At 45.9% G+C, this 19,833-nt stretch overlaps 1 protein-coding gene and 1 pseudogene across 6 annotated transcripts; one reads left to right on the forward strand and one right to left on the reverse strand.

The window, feature by feature from the left end:
- Positions 1 to 28: 28 nt before the first annotated feature.
- DGKA (diacylglycerol kinase alpha) lies at positions 29 to 18,912 on the reverse strand. Of its 6 annotated transcripts, none has more exons than XM_011375718.2 (24): positions 18,743 to 18,912; positions 13,271 to 13,418; positions 12,786 to 12,859; positions 12,321 to 12,453; positions 12,007 to 12,081; positions 11,493 to 11,542; positions 11,055 to 11,129; positions 10,739 to 10,858; positions 10,511 to 10,625; positions 9,863 to 9,951; positions 9,614 to 9,733; positions 9,315 to 9,413; positions 9,049 to 9,132; positions 8,777 to 8,850; positions 8,542 to 8,616; positions 8,010 to 8,095; positions 7,828 to 7,917; positions 2,269 to 2,429; positions 1,959 to 2,023; positions 1,616 to 1,706; positions 1,134 to 1,332; positions 905 to 1,025; positions 658 to 718; positions 29 to 383 (listed from the first exon to the last, which is right to left on the reverse strand). In XM_011375718.2, exons 2-24 carry the CDS (start codon positions 13,332 to 13,334, stop codon positions 300 to 302), a joined length of 2,205 nt encoding a protein of 734 aa, XP_011374020.1. In that variant the 5' UTR covers positions 13,335 to 13,418; positions 18,743 to 18,912; the 3' UTR covers positions 29 to 299. The 6 variants fall into 6 exon arrangements, with proteins under 6 accessions (XP_011374020.1, XP_011374021.1, XP_023376476.1 ...); XM_011375719.2 differs by lacking the exon at positions 18,743 to 18,912 and adding an exon at positions 17,892 to 17,955; XM_023520708.1 differs by lacking the exon at positions 18,743 to 18,912 and adding an exon at positions 17,748 to 17,955.
- LOC111729731 lies at positions 4,259 to 4,374 on the forward strand (annotated as a pseudogene).
- Positions 18,913 to 19,833: the final 921 nt, after the last annotated feature.

The following is a 19,833-nucleotide window of genomic DNA, read 5'->3' on the forward strand; positions in this document are numbered from 1 at the left end:
AAGAAGGTATACCACTTACTTAACAGATATCCCAGTAGGGGAAAAAAAGTCTTTTTATTCAGATGAGGCACTTTCAATGTATGTGTTTGTGGTGTGTGTGTGTGTGTGTGTGTGTGTGTGTGTGTGTGCTCGCGCGCATGGGGAATAGTGGAGGTGGTGCAGGATAATAAATACTGTGAGGGTGAAGGAACACTCCCTTGAGCTGGCAGGAGGTGCGGCAGCAGTATACAGAGTACAGTCCAGGGAGTACAGTCCAGGGAAGTGGGTTCAAGACTGGCTTTGAGGTTGAGATGTCTCTCTCAGCACAAGAAGCCAAAGAAATTGGAGGAGCGTGGAGGTGGGCCAATGAGCATGGGCATCTGGTTCCTGTGGGTGATCTTGATCTGGAAGAGAAGGGGCCATGTTCAGAGGCAGGACCTGGTACTGTAGGGATGGAGCAGCAGAGATCTGGGAGAAGATCTGTGAGTTTCAGGGTGGGTTGCTGGGGTCCTAGAAAGGCCATGGAAGGAAGGCCAAGGGCTGAGAAATCAGGATATGAGATAAATGGTGCACAAGGGAACTTCAGGCATTGAGAGGAAGTAAAGAAGCTATAGAATGGAGATTAAGGATCCATGGAGCCTGAGGGTTCAGTTTTCAGCAGGCACAAGCAATACTCACTGTACAGGGTGTCTGCATCCAGGGTTCTCCGTCAATTTGCATGGGAAGGGTTTTTGTGGTGCTGTGGGAGGCCAAAGCAGATTGCTGGAGATTTCTTTACCGACCAATGCCAAAACTCTGTTTCCGAAGTTGGCTTTGACAGCCTTTGGTACTGAGGAAGATCTCCTAGTACAGCCGCTATTCCCATGACCCTGGTGCTCCTGGCCCCACTCCTTCCCGTAGAGCCCCGAGCCAGAGTTTTCCTTACTGGAAGGTGATCTCAGAGCACTTGGCCAGCCGACGTCCAGCACTCTTGAGCTTGGTATAGATCTGGCCCATCTCAATTGCACCCTCCAGCCCTACTACTTCCAGCCGCTTGTCGCTTAGGTCTGGGGATGGAAAGTAGCAAGACAGGTTTTGCAGAAGCAGGGTGCCTCCAAAGAGAATTACACCTTCCCCTTTTTCCTGCCCTCAGCTCCCAGGGCAGCTCGTCTCACCCGGTACACTGGTTTTCAAGATGTCAGGGTCAGTGATGACTTTAGCTGTAGCGCCTAAGGCCTGGTTGATCCCATGGATGTCCCCATGGGGTCTCTTGGTATCACCCCAGAGGTTGGAGCCTCCATGTGTGCTAGGGATGTTCAGCACTGCAATGCCTTCCAAAGACAGGTTGCTCAGATTCAGTGGTTTCCCACAGATCTGAAGGAAGAAGAAAACAGATCCTTACCTCATGGCATAATCAAGGATGTGACTCTTCCCTCCACCAGATGACAAACTGGGAAGATCAGAATTTGGAGTTTTGCAAGGGATGAAAGGAAATAGGGATTGGTATATCTTGAGAACTTAGGAAATCAGAATTGGAGAGCTGGGAGGTCAAAGCAGAGGTTCAAGAATATGGGAAGTTCTTGAGGGCACCTGTGAAAGGAGAAACTAAGATATAAGAAGCTGAAAAAGATGTAGGATGAGGTCTTATCCTACCCACCTCGACTGTCAAAGACTCCTCCAGCTTTTTGCACGTTGAGAAGATGGATTCAGATGTGGCGAATTCGAAATACCATAGCTTGTTCTTCATTCTGTGTCAGCCCCAACACAAGGCCCAGTGGCAGGGTGGGGGGGAGTGGGGATAAGTTACACAGTGCTGGTAGGGGTAGGCTAAGTAACAGAAAAGAGCATTAACCTCCTGACTCCAGACCCATGTGGAACAGAGTAACTTTGGGTCGACGGGTTTCCTCGAGGTGTCACTCTTCAAGTGCTCTCGTCATACTTGGCCACACAACCTGGTTCTTGCCACTGTGTATGCCCACCCCACCCCCACTTTCTCTCACCTGCTGTTGAACTTCTCGGGATATTTCTCTCGCATGATGTGGAATCGGTGAGCAATAGAGGCATCCTGGGAAGTTCAGGCATGTAAGATCAGAGGCCTGCCTTTTCTCAGCACAGAACTTTATTTCTTTAACTCCCCCATTTAGAAGCAGTATGTCCCATATTCTTTTCTTGCAACTCACACCACTGTACCCCATCCCCGATTTCCCTGTGTCACAGCTCTCTTAACCTCTACCTTCTCAGTCTGCTCTCCTCCAGCCTCTGCCTGCTTAACCCCGCTTCCTCCCTGCCCCCATGCCCCACTCCACTGACCACACCAATGGAGAAGTAGTTATTGATGATTTGAAAGGGGACTGGGTCGCTCTTTTCTTCAGTTTGTTGGGGTATCACCTCCACAGACCATCGATCCATATGTACCACTTTACTTGTCTCTAAATCCTTGAGAATCTTCCCCAAATTCTGTCCCTCATACCCTAGGGATGGGAGAGAAGACAGGTTAACTCAGTTCGACAAATTCCCAGGGATCCTCTGCCCCAATTCTTCAGACTCCCCCAGCCCTTGCCAGTGAAAAGGCAGGGTGCTCAGTCATGGCTCCCATGGAACCTGCTGGCCTTTTCTCCACACTGTCATGAAGGATGATTGTTCCCAATGTATGTATGTATCTAACAACAATGCCAAAGTTCATCTGGAAGATTAGAGAAAATGGCTAGGAAAATTTTTTAAAAATGAGTGATGAATGGGGATAATCTGTATCTATCTATCTATCTATCTATCTATCTATCTATCTATCTATCTATCTATCTATCTATCTATCTCTCCCTACCCCTGACACTTTCTCTTCTCATTCTACCAGATCACACACAGTATAGAGCAATAGTGTCTAAATGGTGTGATACTGACACAGTGAATAGAATAAAAAGTTCAATAGTATTCAAAGAATAGAGTGCCCAGAAACAGACTCAAATATATATGAGAATTTAGTATATGGTGACATTTCAAATAAGTGGGTAAGATGGATTATTCATTCAATAAATGGTGCTGGGTGTAGAAGTCACTTCTTATACCAAAATAAATTCAAGATGGAGGGGAATGGGAGCAGGACGAAGAGGGTAAAGGGGGTCAAATATATGGTGATAGAAGGAGACTTGACTTTGGGTGATAAACAATGCAATATACAGATGATATATCATCAAATTGTATTCTACACTTGAAACTTACATAATCTTATAAACCAATGTAACTAACCCCAACAAATGTAATAAATTAAAAAAAAATCAAGATGGATCGAAGAATTTAAATGTTAAAAAAGAAGCAGAATTTTTATTAGAAGAAAAGATGAATAAATGTTTTAATAATCTTTGAGTGGCCTTTCTAAAGCATAATATAAAACTAGGAACCAAAAAAGGGAAAAACTGATCAACACAATTATATTAAAATTTAAAACTTTTGTATGGTTAAATAAACACATATCTAAAAAAATACAAAATACAAACCGGGAAAAAATATCTGCAGCACATATAATAGATTAACTTCCCCAATATTCAAAAAAAGCTCACCGATCACTATTTCTATAAAGTCAATAGAAAAATAGGCAAATAACAGAAACAAACCAATCACAGAAGAAATACAAATGCCAATATGCATATTAAAGATGCTCAGTACTATTAATAATTAAAAGAAATGGAAATTAAAACAATTAGTAACTTTTTCTTGTCTATCAGATTGACAAAATATGAAGAGATTGAGAAAACCAAGTGTTAAAGGGATTATGAATAAACTGGCACTCTCACTTGCTGTTAGTTGGAGCATAAACCGGTATTTTATTTTTGGAAGGCAATTTAGCAATTTTTATTGAAATGTTACCAAATTTTATCAAGACATATCCTTTGACACAGCAATTCCACTTTCAGGAATTTCGCCTACAGAAATTAACACACATGTGCACAGAGATGGATGTGCAAGAAAGTTTGCTGAAGTACTTTCTAAAACAGCAAAAAAATTGGAAACAATCTAAATGCTCATCAGTAGGGGAAGGTTATATAAATTGTGGCAAATCCATGCCATGAAATAATGTACAGCGATTGAATACAGAACGAACTCTGTACGTACTAACATGGAAAAATCTCCAACATACATTATTCAATTAAAAAAAGAAAAACCAGAACAATTTGAGCAGTATGATCCCATTTATGTTTGTTTAAAAGTTGTCCGTGTGGATATGGTTCCATAGTGTAGTGGTTAGCACATCTGCTTTATATGCAGAAGGTCCTGGCTTCACACCCCAGTGGAGCCACGGTCCATGGTCTATGGCCATGCCACCCTGAACAAGCCCCATGTCTGATCTGGGAAGCTAAACAGGGTCGGGCCTGGTTAGTACTTGGATAGGAGACCACTTAGGAAGACCAGGTGCTGTAGGTATAAATAATAATAATAAATAATTTTTAAAAAAAGTTGTGTGTGTGCACATAAAAACAGAAAAATGAGTGTAAATAGGAAACAGTGGTTGTCTCTAGGATGTATGTGGAATTTGGTGAGGGGCAGGGGAGAGGAAACTTGAATGTGAAGACTTACACATTTTACTTTAAAATTTTTTGGTGAAAATGTACTAATGTACTATTTGTGTATTTTAAAAACTAATCAAATGTAAAATGTTCATACTCTTTGAGCCAGAAATTCCACTTCTAGAAATTTCTCCTAGAGAAATTCTCACATCTGGGTGCAGAGATAAATATGCAAGGGGGTTCACTACAGCATGATTTGTAAAAAAAAAACCCGAATGCTACCCAAATGTTTATAGGGAAGTGGGTAAATAAATTATGACATATTCACACGAAGGGATGCTATTCAGTAATAAGAAGAGTGAGGCAAACCTGACTATATTGAAATATGATTATAACCAAGATGAGCTATTTAGTTTTAAAAAAGAAGAAAAAAATCTATAAAATGACCTCATTGTTTAAATACATATTACTATGTGCCTAGAAAGAAAACTATGAAGAAATAGACTCCGAAACCTTAGGGATTAGATTACAAGGAACTTTCCCTTCCTTGTCATGTATATTTGAAATGTCTGAATTTTTTTTTACCACAAGCATGTATTATTTTGTAATCAGGAAAAAAAATTACAAAAACGATCTATACTTCCTCACATTCCACTGATAGTCCAGCTCACTATAATTTTCTTTTCACTATACCACCCTGCTGAAACTCTTTGAGCAAAGACTGCCAATTATTCCTGCCAAAACCGACAGCATATCTTTAGTTCTCATTTTAATTCATGAAACTCCTTAGTTGGCTTCTAAAATACTACTCTCTAAGTTACAGAGGACCCTCTCTGTTCCTTCTTAGTCTCTGTGGTAGGCAGAATAATAGCTCCTCAAAGACATCCACATCCTAATCTCCAGAATCTGTGAATATGTTGCCTTATATGGCAAAAGAGATTTTGCAGATGTGATTAAATCAAAGATTTTTAAATGAGGAGATTACCCTAGATTATCTGGGTGGGCCCAATACAATCACAGGAGTTTTTATAAGTGAAAGGGGAAGGCAAGAGAAAAATCATGGAAGATGTGACAATGGAAGCAGGGTTAGAGTGATAATATTGCTGGTTGGAAGGGGTCCCAGAGCCAAGGCATGCAGGCAGCCTCTAGAAAATGGAAATGGCAATGAAAGGTATTCTCCCCTAGAGCCTCTAGAAAAAAAACGCAGCCCTGCCAACATCTTGACTTTAGTGCTGAGGGACCTGTTTTGGACTTCTGACCTCCAGAACTATAAGATCATAAATGTGTGTTGTTTTAAGCCACTGTTTGTGGTGACTTGTTATAGCAGAAATAGCACACTAATAGACTCCTTTAATAATTCATCTTCCTCTGCTCAACCCTTAAATAGGGTGTTTACCAGGATCTTGCTATCCTTGTCCACTTTCTCTTCTTACTTATCTACTCTCAGGATGTCAATTACTTTCTAGAAGCAGATGGTTCTTGAACATGTATCTATAGTCCTGACTTCTCTCCTAAATTCCTAACATTGACTTCTAACTACCTACCACACTTCTCCATCTGGGTACTCCACTGACACATCAACTCAATATGTCCAAAACCAATTGTATCTTTCTTCCTTAAAATGGTCCTCCTCTTGTATTCTCTATCTTAATAAATGGTACCTCCATCTGCTCAGTCTACTAACCCAGAAAATATCCTAGACTTGTCTTCACCTTGTCCTCCTCCACAACCCATTAGTTACCAAGTATGTGGCTTCCACATCATAAACGCCACTGCTGCACCCTTTGCTTTTGTGTTCATTATCTCTTGACTAGATTATTGCAAAACAGGTACTTTCTTATTCTGTCTCCTTCCTCCAACCTATCCTCCATAGAGCATATTCCTTCCATCTCCCCCTCTTCACAACTCTTCAATATCAATGCAAATTTTCATTAGCGCTGTATTTATGTCATTATTTTCATGATTCAGGTTGCATTAGCAGAAATTGCTATGAGACTCTCATTTGCAGAACACAGTAAAGATTCAAAATACATGATTTCAAAGTGTCTAATACTGTAAGTGAAAACAAAGTCAGATGTTGAGTTTTTAAAAACTGGCCAAAAAAAATTGGTCATATGTTTACATACGAGATTTAAATTATAATATGTACTTGGAGACATGTCTACTTCCTGGAATAACATTTTATATATGGAGAGAGTAATTTTACTATATATACTGTATTATATTATATATGTAACTAAAAGAAAAAAAGGGTATATATTTTAGTTACATCTTCCATGAGTTTAAGTTACACCTTTCTTTTAGTTACATCTTCCATGAGTTTAAGAGTTTCCCATGGTTCAGGGATTGCACGTTCAAAGACTTCAGTGGTTAGAAAGGTAAAGTGAATGAGTGAAAAATAGCAAGGAACCCAAGGAATTGTGGTGTATTGAAGAATACATGACTCGCTTCTCAGAAATAACCAAAGTCAAAAAATTAAAACACTGCGAGGCAAACAATGCAAATAATTTCTGTGGGCTTTCGCCTTTCAATCTCTGGCAGGATAAAGTTTAAAACTCCTCAGCACACCATGCACGACCCTCCGCAATCTGCTCGGCTCAGTCCTCTCTCATTTCATTCCCCACCTTGCACCCTATGTCCCAGTCACGATGAATGACTCACACTTTCCTGAATGCACCGTCATGTTGTTTGGTGGCTCCTCCTCTGGCTTTATACAATTTCTTCTACCTAAAATGTTTTTCGCTCTCCTGAGTAGACCCCTATTCTATAATCTCCTGTGAGATATAAGAGGTGGACTCTGAATCCAACAGCCTCAACTCCAAGACACTTCAAACTCCAACCTGCCAGACAGTGACGTTTATAACACCATCCCTTCAATGTTTTCTCTTTTAAGGGAGCAGGAGACTAGAAATGCAAGTGCAGTTAGGAGACTGTTGCAATAGACTTGGGCAGAAATTATGAAGAATGAATGAATGACCCCTGATTAACTGGTTGAATGAATGAATGAATCATGACCAAGCTCCCTGCTAGCTCCATCATTCAGCATCTGCCTTAGCACTTACACAACCTTCCTTATTCCCTATACTCCTTGATGCTCTGAGCCCTAAGAGTTGGTTGAGAGAAATAGAGGATATTTTTAGGATTATAGAGAAAAGGACCATCACCCTTGACCCTTTTAGGTTCAGGCTGTGGTCCTTGTTTCTTCTAAAGCTTTCTTCCTTTGGGACAATCCACTTTGGTATCCACCCTTCTGTGCCTCTTCTTCCCTCATCCTCTTTGTGTACCAGATACCTAGATGCCTTCTAGGTGTGCCTTTCCCTTCCTATCCAGCTCTCCCCATCCCCCAGGAAAACAATTTCTAATCACTTACCTCCTCCCCATCTTAGGCAACGAGCTAGATCATTTCCAGTGCCCAGGGGCAACACAGCAACAGGAGGCACAACAGGCAAGTTGGCTTTGTCTGGGAGGGACAGGTGAGAAGATGGACAGAGGGAGTTAGCTCCGGAAGGCCACTGCCCCAGTGCCCTGCCCAGAGCCTCACCCTGCACTGACCAATGGTCTCTAGGATCCAGCCTACTGTGCCATCTCCACCACACACCAAAATCCGGTAATCAGGAACTTCTCTGAAGAATCTAAGCCTGAGACAAAAGGTGAGAGAGAAGATGAGAAAGGATAAAAGGACCAAGGCTACCCAACTCCTGAACAGGCAGATTACTTCTCATCTGCACATTCTTATGGCACCCTTACCCTTTGTCAAAAGACTTTTTTCTAATAAGGTCAGAGGAAAATTGCAATGGGGAAAGTTATAGCCACTGCTCAATGGTTAGGGAGAAAGTGGTACCTCCATCTTTTGAGAACAGAATAATGAGCCAGGGCACTCCGAGGTGGGGATACCCAGTGACCCTAGTAAAAGCAGCATTCTGAATTCTAGTTTCTTGGGGTCCCCTAACCCCGCTCTCCCAACATACACAGAGAGGCAAACACACACACACACACACACACACACACACACACACACACACACACACACACACACACACACACACACACACACACTGTGATACAGCCCCCAACCTACACTCACCCTGGCTCAGGACCATCCTTTAGGAGGTTGAACACCTGTCGAGGGTTTAGTAGATACTGGAATTTCCAAAGCACCCTGTGTGACGGAAATAGAAAGGCTCGTGGCAGGGAAGGGAGAGACTGTACCCCACCCTCCTGATGTCCTCCTCAAAGTATGTCTCCTCCATATACACAAATTCCCCAACTCTGTCAGTCCTCCCCCTTGATCTTAGTAGACAAAGTATATCTCTTCTCACCTCTCCCCCTGCTTCCCACCACTCTTAGGGTTGACAAAGACCAGAAGTGGGTGAGTGTGAGCAACAGGGTCAATCTACATGGGGAAAGAAAACAAGGATGAGGAACATAAGCTTTTGTTAGAGTTAAGATGGGCCCTGGAGACAGGGGCAGAAGGCTGTAATGACCCCATTTCTCCCTCCCTGAGCAGGTTTCCCACTTCATTCTCTCCAAGAGGGCTCCAGCAAAGGAAAACCAGCTCCCACCATGACTCCCAAGCCTCTTAGCCCTGTACCCGCAGAGCCTCAAAGGTGTTCAAATTTAAATCATCCATGGTCTTCTGGCTTGTTTTGCTACTTTTATGCTCCTGTCCAGAGGCCTAAGAAGGGAGAGAAGCAGAAGAAAGGAAAACTGGATTCTGTGTGAATCCCTAAACAGATTAAAGTCTGACTTGAATTCTAAAAGTATAGGCTCTCTGCTCTAAAAGGCACTGTACGTATGTGTGTTTTTAAATTGAGGCAGCACTCCTGCCTCCTCCCAGCTGCTGCCCACAGGTCTCACCAGGACGCTGGGATAGATGGAAGATGGAGGCAGGATGTGATCCCGGAGCAGCCCACAGTCACACTCATGGCCCAAAGCTTGCAGGCAGTCATCGTGGATCTGAAAGACAAGGTGGGCATGGAGAGACCATGGAGGTCCTCTCCTCCCGTCACCTCTCAATCTTGGGGTCTGGTACTAAAAAGAGAGCCATTGGGAGCAGGGGCGACTGTGAGTGTAAGGTATATGCGCCAGGCGAGAAGAGAGGGCAACTTAAGGGGGGGCCCCAAGGCATAGGCTGGAGAAATTGCTCCCGAACTCACCTCTAGGTGGCACCACACACAATGCAGCCCGACTAGACCGTGATAGATCCGGATCTTTTTCTGACAGCGGTCGCATCGCCCAGACACACAGCCTCCTCGCACCCACACATGTGATTGGACCTTGGGGAGAAAGGCAATCCCTTGTCTGAGAGGGTCTGAACAAAGACTGGAGAAGGGCTGAGGGCTACAATGGGCCGAGGGTCAGGGCCAGGATGTGGGTGGTGATGGGGTGGACTTAAGGTCACTCACACCAATGTCCTTCCGAGACTTGGCATAGGTGCTGACTTCGCAAGGCAGGGCCTTCATGGCACACTGGTCGTGAACGGTGTACTTACAGACTGGGTGAGAGGGAAGGTCAAAGTCTTAGCTGTAGCCCCTCCCTCTATTTCCTCCTTACCTGGTGGTGAGGTGGATTACTCACTGAAACAAGACTATAACCCTTTGCTGTGAGGGTGTGGTAGAGAATTAAAGTTTGGGGTGGGGGCTCACCTCTAAGACCTATGCCTTTTTTTTTTTCCCTCTTCCCTCTAAAAGAGTAGTTGCTACCTACCCTTACTTCATCCATTTGCCAATAACCAGTTGGATAATAAAAAAGGAGGCCCAGATGATAACAACAACAACAACAACTACTACTACTACAACTACAACAGCTAATTTTTATTGTAGATTTAATAGTAGGTACATGCACTGGGTGAAGCACTTTTCTTGCATCAACTTATTTAACGCTCACAATGACCTCATTTTCAGTTGAGTAAACTGAGGTTTAACTAGGTCACTTAACTAGTCAGTGACAGAGCCCAGGATTCAAACCCAGGTCTCCCTAAGTTCAGAGAGCCATGCTCCCACAGAGAGCTGGGCTACCCCTCTGCTCCCACACTCCCAGGTCCCATCACTCACGGTTACAGCACAGCCCCTGCTTGCCAAGACCAATGCTCGACTCGCACATGTTGCAGTAGACTGGTCGGGGGAACCTCTTGGGTCTCCACATGTGCTGCCCATTGTCCTTCAGGGTCTGGGAGGGCACAACAGATGCTAGGGAGTGTCTAAGTCCTTAGAGGGCCAGCCTGTGGCAAGCACAACCCAAAGCAACTGTCTTTCCCATCTTCACAAGTCTCTCCTACTCACCATCTCCAGACCCAGCAGCACTAGCAGTGGCACAGTAGTGGCTCCAGCCCGGAGCCACTCAGCTAGGGAGACAGAGCCACTGCCATCATAGTCAATCTCTTTCATCATCTCTTGAAGAATCTGAGCAGAGAATTGCGGGGGGTGGGGGGGGGACTTTTGACGTGAATGGCCCCTCAGATCTGACACCTCTCCATGGGCCCCAGCCCAGCCATCTTAGCCAAGGGAACCAGGCTGTCTGTCGGAGATGGGGTAAAGTAGATGCAGAACTCACCAAGGAGAAGGTACAAGAAGGGACAGGAAGGAAGAACTGCCTTACCGGCCTCAGCTCAGACACATCCCAATCCAGGTATTCAGCCACTCGCATCATCTGTATGATGATTTTGTCCACTTCCTGGGGGCCAAGAGGGTAAGAGCCACAGCCATATCCCACCTCACTACCACTATCCGAGGCATTCTCTAGAAAGCAGCGTTCCTGCGCTCCACCCCCAGACCCACCTCTCATTCTCAGGTGCCTCTGCCAAGTAAATGAGTGTCTAAATGTATTCATATGTTTGCAAGAGGGCCCCCAATTCATGTCTTCAGCCTCCTCTTTTAGGGGTCAAGAGCTTGGGACCTACTCCCAAATGTAGTCCTATAGGACTCAACTTCTCCCTCTAGCTTCCTCTACTGCTTAAGATCCTAGAAGAGTTGGGACAAGAAGGCACAGACAAATGGACACATACTCCCTTGCCCAGCGTACAGGTCCCCAACTCACTGAGCTGTCCAGGATCCCATTTCTGTCCATGTCGTACAGCTTGAAGGTGACTGTGGGGTGTTTTAGGGGGGCCAGGGTCAGTTTGTGAGGGACACCCAAAGAATTTATAACATAATACAGGGGAAACAAAGAGATAGGGAGAAACCTTTTAGATGAAGAGGCCAGAGTTTGGGGCTGGGACTGAGAAAGGAGACAAAAAAGGAGGGGAAACAGGCCTGGATTCCACCCTTGGTGAACCTGATAGGGGAGACAGTACACACCTTTCACATCCCAGGAACACCTCAGGCCACCCACATGAAAATATATAAGACATGGGAACTGGAGTGACTACGGGGGATGGCATTAGGTATAAGGAGTCTGTGGGGACAGAGGAAATGGGTCTATTCTCTGGCCGCACCTTTGTCTGGCCCTGTTAACCTTTAGGAATCCTGAAAAAATGAGGGAAGGAAGGCCAGGGAACACCCTCTCTCTTTTCACCTTTTCTCCCCTCTCCTAGTACAGAATGGCAACTCACATTCTAGCTTGTCTTCTGGTCGACCACCCTCCAGAAGAGAAAAGTAGCAGGAGACATCACTGAGACATACCACATCTGGTGACAAAAAGTACAGCAGAGCTGAGGTTGGGGTGCCCTCCATTCTGGTTCTTCTCTTTTCCTTGTTTATTCCAATTCTTTCCTCCCTCCAGCTCCTAGACCAGCCTGGACAACCTCTACCTCTCGCCTCTAGCCTTGTCCCCAAAATGTGACTCAATTCAACTCCTACCCCCAAAACTACACTAATTTGCCTTTTCTTCTGGAAGCCCAGCCTGGTCTCACCTACATGATCATACCTTCTTTCACAGTCTTTTCTAAAGAGTAACCAGTCTGGAAGGATTGAAACAGTGCCAGGCTTAGGCGACTGGGAACATCATCCACTTCCAGATAGATTTTCAGGAATTGCTGGAATCCCTCATACCCAATGGCCTATGATGAGAGTAAGCATTACCATGGGGAAGTCTGCAGGATAGAAGCTGGGGATTGAAGAATTAGGAGTAGTGGGGACAGAGACAGTAAGTGCAGCACTGGGAAGCATCCAAGGCAGGAATATGGTGTCTTAGGCTGAGTCCTGAATTAATAGACTCTCTTGCTTTGTCCTAAAGCAATAGCTGCAGTAATGATGGACATTGGGGTGTCTTGAGGGAGGAGAGCAAGGAGTGGGCCCAGAATAATCCCTGGAAGTTGGGGTTCCCAAAGGAGTGGCGAATACAAACATGGGAGGAGTTGGTCAAGGAGAGGATTTCCCAGCTGCCACTCACATCTCCTTGGAGATATTCAGCCATTTCACCATCCTCAAAGAGCTTTAGAACATCACTGACCTTCTTGGTGGAATCTAAGGTGCGAAGAGAGTGAAAGAAGAGCATTAATCTGGTTCAGCTCTCTCTGCCCTCTGCCAGAGTCCCACCCAGACATCCAACGGAAAGATTCAAGTGTGATGAAAAAAAGAAGAAATTCTGACATACATGGAGAAAAACACTTCAGATCCTCCAAAGTGGTACCCCTCTTTACTTTCTTCTCTGAGACTTAAAGCAGGCAGTCAAGGTTCAGAGAAGGTGGATGGCGAGCTGAGACCCCAGGCATCTCCCCATCTCCCTCTCCTTTCTCAGTCATAGGCATGTCTTAGGAGCTGACTGGTTCAAGGCCATTGGGGAAACTGGGGGAGGATGGGGCAGGGATGAGAAGGAAGAGGAGGGATTCTCTGGGGTAAGGTATCTAGAACTGAAGGACTGAGAGGAAGACTCACATTCCATGTATTTTTGCAGCTGGGCAAAATCACTGGGGCTTATTAGGCCCCTCTCCTTGGCCATCTTTCTTTTTTTCTTAAGGAAGGCCACAAAGGCAGCTTGGTAGTAGTACTTTTGGTGCCTGGACCTCGGCCTCCAACGGTAGGTCTGGAGGAAGATGACAACAGCATGTGGCGGAAAAAGCCAGCAGTCCCTTTGGTTCTGTCTACTCAATTAATTCTCCACTCCTACTATTATTTCTGTTCTTTGTCTCTGAATCTTTTTCTTAGTCTCTTCCTTTCCCTCTGTTCCTCTCCATATGTCTCTCTCTCTCTGACAGTATCTGTCCTGTCTCTGTTTCTCTGACTCATCACGTTCTCCCCTTCATTTCTGGATCCTTGGCCAGCTCTCTGATTTCTCTCCCAATCTGTCTTAATTCATCTGACTACCCTCACCTTCCTCCCCTCCCCCCACCCCCGGGGCTTCCCCAGTGTGTTTGTCTCTGTGAGTGTGTCTCTTGCCTGCTTCTGCCTTTCCTCCCGCCACCTCCAATCTCTGCGCTCTTTCCCATCACGGATCCCGCAGTCCCGGCCCTCCGGGTGGTTCTCACTGCGTTGCCGGCACGCCTCCATAGCCACGACCCCATCTTGCTCCGCCTCCAGCCTCGGTCCCCAGCCCCGCTTCGCCACCCACTCCCCGAGCCACCCACGCCCCGCAACGACCTCTAGCGCTTCTGACGCGCGACGCAGAATCAGCCCTGGCCGGGTCCCCAGCCCCAGCCCTGCCTCGCCTGCGTCCCCGCGGAGCTCAACTGGGGAAGGGCGGGGACTCAGGCGCGCGAGATTGGGCGCAGGTAGGGGAAGGAGATTAAGCATCTATCTGCCTGGCTTCCCAGTTCTAGGAGGGTTAAGCTAAGTGCGGGAATCTTGAATTCTGGGGTCTTCCTTCTACCCTGCTAGATTAGGAAGCCTCAACTTTCAGCAATGGGACCCTGAGACCGAGGAGGCGCCATCACGTGGATCGTGCTGACCGCTAGTCCAGGGACAAAGTAGCAGAGGACAATTTGTCTTGAGGATTCAACAACAGCAATAACAATAATATCTTACATTAGTATAGTATGGTACCGTTTTGGAGTCAAACAGAACTAGGGTTAGTCATATCTGGGTTCCATTGTTAGCTCGGATACCACTGTGTGACTTAAGCAAATTACATCTGTAAAATGGGGAGAACCATAGCTATCTTTCATAGTTGTGGTATTAAGTCAAATAATGTGTGAAAAGTACCCACTATAATGCATGGCATTATAGAAGGCCTACGAGAAATGGTAGTTATTATTGTAATAACAATTAAAATCAAATCCTGTGAAATTGAAAATTATTGGTATAGCCATTCTAGAGATGAAGAAACTGGAGCTCAGAAAGGTTGGGACTTTCCAAGACAGGTGATAAATGGAGGAACCAAAGCTCTAACCCAAGAACTGAGTGGCAGGGCCCCGGCCTGTCTCTCTGTCCTTCTCTTGTTCACACTCTGCATTTTAGTCTCACTGCCTTCCTTTCTATTCCTCAAGCACAAGTTCTTCTCTGCTCAGGGCCATGAGACTTACTATTTTGTCTGCCTGGAACACCCTTCCCCACTCTTAGCAGAATTGAATTCTTGCCTAAGCTGAATTGTCAGCTCTTCTAAGAGACCTTCCTTGATCATTCCGTCCTAAAGTAGCTTTCCTCCTTGGCACAGCATCCTCCTTTGTTTCCTTCACAGAACTTATCACAAGTGGAAATTATCTTGCTAATTTATTTTCTTCTTTGTTTACTGTTTGTCTTCTCTTACCAAAATGTAAGTTCTACAAGGGCAGGAACTTGTTAGTCTTGTTCACCACGGTATCCCCAATACCTAACACAGTGCCTAGCATGTTGTAGGTGCTTCATATTGGTTGTACAAAAATAGTCCTGTAAAGTTAGGGAGTCATATTTTGCGACTATTAACCTAAATATGGTTAAATGGGATGCCAGACAGTCAGGGGAATATGAGACAATTTGGAGCACATGTAGCAGGTGCTAAATAAATATTTGTTAAATGAATGATGCTGAAAAGCACTTGTGGCATTCCATCCACGGCTCTGACCTTCTGCTTCCTCTCTGTCCACTTACTTAGGGCTTGTTGGGTGAGGCTCAAGGAGGCAGTTAGGACATAGAAGAATTTCCTTTCTGATGGTGCAAGAATCTTCTCTATAGCCTCTGCTCTTGGGATACCTCTGCTGCCCATCTCCAGTATATCATCCCTCTTCTGGGGGCTCTCTAGGAACACTTAAAAAGGGGTTCTGATACTCTGAAGAAAGGACTGCACCCATTTGTCCCTTTTCCGTGACTATAATCCAACTTCTACTGCCAACAGAGCTCGTGAATACATAATAGTCTTACAGCTAATGTGGCCTGTATGGCTTAATTAGCTGATCTGATTACCCCTGGGGATTCTTAGATGGCTCCAAGTTTCTAGGGAATGAAATCTGACAGAGAAAGTGACAGGGAAAAAGCAAACAAGGGATGACAGGACATGATAATTCTCTCGTGTCTCTTTTCAAAATGACCCTTTCTACTCCCAAGGTCTTAAACATAGTATACAGTAAAGGTCAAGAGAATGGACTTTTGAATAAGATAGGCATGGATTAGAATCCTAGCTCTTAGATGAGTTATTTCATCTCCCTCAAACTGTTTCCTCATCAGAAAAATGGGTACCTAGATAAACCAGTCACAATGTGGTATTAAATAAGATAATACATGAAACATGCTTAGCAACTGCATGGTACAGAAGAACTGTATAAATGTTAGCAGCTATTATTATTATTGTTGTTGTTGTTGTTGTTATTAATTATCCAAGGTTGGTACCTAGAAAAACACATCTGGAGATTAGGAAAAATGATGTCTTTGATCCAGGAAAACATAAATTCTAGGAATTCCCAGCACCAGTGAAGCCCAGGTGTACACCTTCCCACCTTGTGTCATATCTCAGGCATAGACATGCAGTATCAGGATCCTACACTTTGCTTGTGGGAGGGTGAGGCAGGGGCTAGAAACTAGACTGTCAGGGTTTTGGACACCCTGGGCTGGGACCTTGGACATTAAGGCTCCTGGGATGTTTTCTTTTCAATTGTCCTCTTGACTTCTCTCCTTGAAAGTTTAGCTGCCCCTGTTGCTGAAAAGCAGCAAATCACAAGATCCTGGGATCTTAAAGACCTGGAGCAAGTCCAGTTTTTTCCTACCTCTCCATCTTAACCCTGAAGGTATAACCTGGGCTAGTCCAGGCGACTGACTACCAGGGCTGGGAGGGTGGGGTCTGCTGCCTGCCAGCCAGCTATTTGTGACTCACCCTTCCCTTCCCTTCTCTGGTTTCTCTGCCCGCCCCTTCCAACTTGGGGTGAGAAAATTAGAAGTTGACTTGGAGGCAGAGAGTCCCAAAACATCCTCAGAGCTGGGAGGCACGAACTCTCATATTTTACAGAGGAGGAAACTGAGGCCCAGAGAGTACGACTCTCTCAGAGTCACACCCAGACTTCACACATCCTGTCCATAGTCCATTCCATTAAATCTTTGTGTCTCTGGTTTTCTAGATCTTATTTTAAACATTAAATAGTAAAATTGCTGGTAACCGAGATAAGTATAATTTCCAAAGTCGTGCTAACATTTAAGGTTTCCTTTTTCATTTCAACATTCATTGCTCACATTCCAAATCCCATAAATTTACCATTACTCAAGAATCAACTATGTCCCCAAAACATTTAGGCTGACCCAGCAAGGAACCCCAAGAAGCAGGCCTCCTCCTTGAGGGCCCAGATCTTTTCACCCGGACCTCTGAATCCCTTAACCACACCAGGGCCTGCATTCTCCTCTTCCTTCCCAGGACTGAGGGAGTATCTAATTCTTCACTGCCCCCCCCCCCCCTTCTAGATAGTGGCCCCTGAGAGGGAAACATTTATCTTGAAGCCTCAAAATTCGTTACGCCTCCACAAACCTCACAGATGGAAGTGTTGCCTGATTAAGGGGGTGGTGTTTCTTTGCATAGGGGTGGGGGCATCATTGCGTGGTATAGGAGGAAGTTCGCATATTGGCACAGCGGGGGAATGTGGGCTCATTCGTTAAGAGGCTGAGGAGATGCCCAATAATATTTGCATTTCTTCCTCAGTAGAGCTCATGTCTCCCATTTAAAGGTGAAAAGCAGGATTCAGACCCAGGCACTTTCAGAAACTTCCCAGTGGCAGGTGTGGAAAGCATAGGGGTGGGAAGTTGTGGCCAGGAGGCCAAACAAGAATCCTCCACCCGTGCAATGCTGTGGAGGTTCCAAAACGGACTTTCCTCGGACACGGGTCCCTGGGAGCCGAGCTTCACCATCCCTCAGAGAAAGCAGGAGGGATGGAGAGGTAAGGTTTGGCTGGAACGCTGCCTACCAGGTTCTGGCCCAGCACCCCCGCTGCCCCTACGTACTGGCGCAAACCCTGATAGCTACCCGCTCCAGCTGTCACGCTTCCTCCTTCTCGGCCCAGCAGCCCTATCCCAGCCCTTGCGGTGTCCCCTCCCGCAGCCCCCGCCTCCGCCCCTCCTGCTCGGGTGGGTAGGGCGAGCGGCGGCGTGGGGCTCGCGGGGTCTCTACCTTGCCTGCCGAGGGCGCGCGGTCGGAGCTGAAGCGCGGCGCAGTAGCTGGAGCCCGAGCTAGGCTGGAGGGGACGGGCCAGGCAGACGCTACAGCCGCGGGGCCGCCCCACTCCTGACGACATAGCTGCCCCCACCCCCACCCCGGCCGGCCCGCTTTCGCCCGCGCCAGGTGCCCCCAACTCTGGGAACTGCCTGTCTGGAGAGGCCCTTGTTTCCAGTTCCCCAAACCTCATTCCTCCCTCTCCCGAGTATCTCCAGGGCTCAGGTCTATGCCACTTTCTGCACATCCTGCGCTTCTCATCTTCTTTACGTCCCGGGACCAGCTCTGTTTCTATTTTCTCTTCATTCCAATCATACAGCCTCTCCCTTCATTCCAAATCTAGGAGGCCAAGATAGGAGGCGGAGCCGCTGATGGGACAGCTTGGCGGCTGCCCACCCAGCTAACGTTTCACCCTCTCCTAATTGCTGCCATCCTGTGGGGAATTCCCTTTCCAACTCCTTTCTATCCACCATTAACTAAATTCATACTCAGGAGATTCCACAGCAACAAGCCAAGAGTTCCAGACTTCGCATCCTGAGACCCAAATATCTCACCCCCTCCACAGACATACCCAAGGGCTCCACACTGCTTGAGACTACTTGAGAGAATCTGCCCACCTTTACCTCCAGGGTCCTCACCTCCCTAAAAACCAGACCCCAGATGTCTGACTTGTTTTCCCAAGTCTAAGGACATCTCCTTCTCTCAAGACATATCCTTTCCTAATTCCTGGGGCGGGGGGAGGTTTAGGTACAATGAGTACTTTGGTCTGTGTCCACCCTTTCTTTAAGCCCTAACCCTCCCAACTTTACCTGCTGGCCTTGGTGGGTGGTATAGAAGGCCCTGACCAAAAGTAGGAGTGTAAGGAGATCCTTTCAGCTTCTCCTGTCTGGAATCTCTTCTGGAGTCAAGGCTCTGGGGGTGGCGAAGCTGGTAGAGCAAGGGAGAGAGACAGAGGCCTAGGGACCTACTGGTAGGAACTGGGGACCCAGGCATCCTGCTCCCTGGCCCCGCCCCAACCCCATCTAACCCCCTCCTGCCTTTCATTGAAGTAGAGCACAGTAACAAAGGCTTGAGTTCCTGGAATCTTCCCTCTTACACCTGGTAGTAAAAGAAAGGGGGAGGGGAGACCTCTGACTGTGTATGTTCTGTATACATTGTGTATGTGTGTACACACACACATACATACATATTTTTGGTGGGGATTGAAGTGAAGGAATGAATACATGAGGACCTCTAGTGGAAACAGAGGGATCTAAGCAGTTCTTGTTTCAAGACAGGCCTGTTGGAAGAGATATCTCCATTTTTATCAAAAACATAGCTGCTGAGTAATAGGATTTGGAAGTATTGTTGCATCTGAAGATCTGAGGCAGAAGTTGGAGAGGGTCTGTCTTTCTGCTCCTGTGTCCCCTCCAATCTTCAAAAGACATGGGCCCTGCTACTCCACATCCTTCATCTCCCTTTCCTATATGACCTCCTTAGTCATAAGGAATCATAAGTACTTTCGAAGGCCTATTTTGCTCCAGATCTGGTACTTAGGTCTGCGGGACAGCAAATGATATAGCCTAGCTTTAGTGCTGCACCAAAGAGTGGCTTGGTGTATGTGCGTAAAGTGTTTCCCCCACTCTAAGCCATCCCAAACAAACACATGACTTAAGTTAAAAACAAGTCCCCTAGCCCCTCTTCCAATCAGTTTTCTGCCCCTGAACTGCTTATCTAGAAATACCGGAATGATACTAATCCTTACGGCACTCAGCTTTCCTTGCAGATAACACAATGATACCACCCTATGTGTGACCTGTGTTTCTCACATCATCATCCTTAGCTATGTCCTGACATGAAGTTAAAGAGTCCCTTTTAAGACATTTTGTGAGACTTCAAAGTGGAACATGGGGTGATCTCT

Source organism: Pteropus vampyrus, unplaced genomic scaffold (genome assembly GCF_000151845.1).
Source record: "Pteropus vampyrus isolate Shadow unplaced genomic scaffold, Pvam_2.0 Scaffold276, whole genome shotgun sequence".
NCBI classification, from domain to species: domain Eukaryota; kingdom Metazoa; phylum Chordata; class Mammalia; order Chiroptera; family Pteropodidae; genus Pteropus; species Pteropus vampyrus.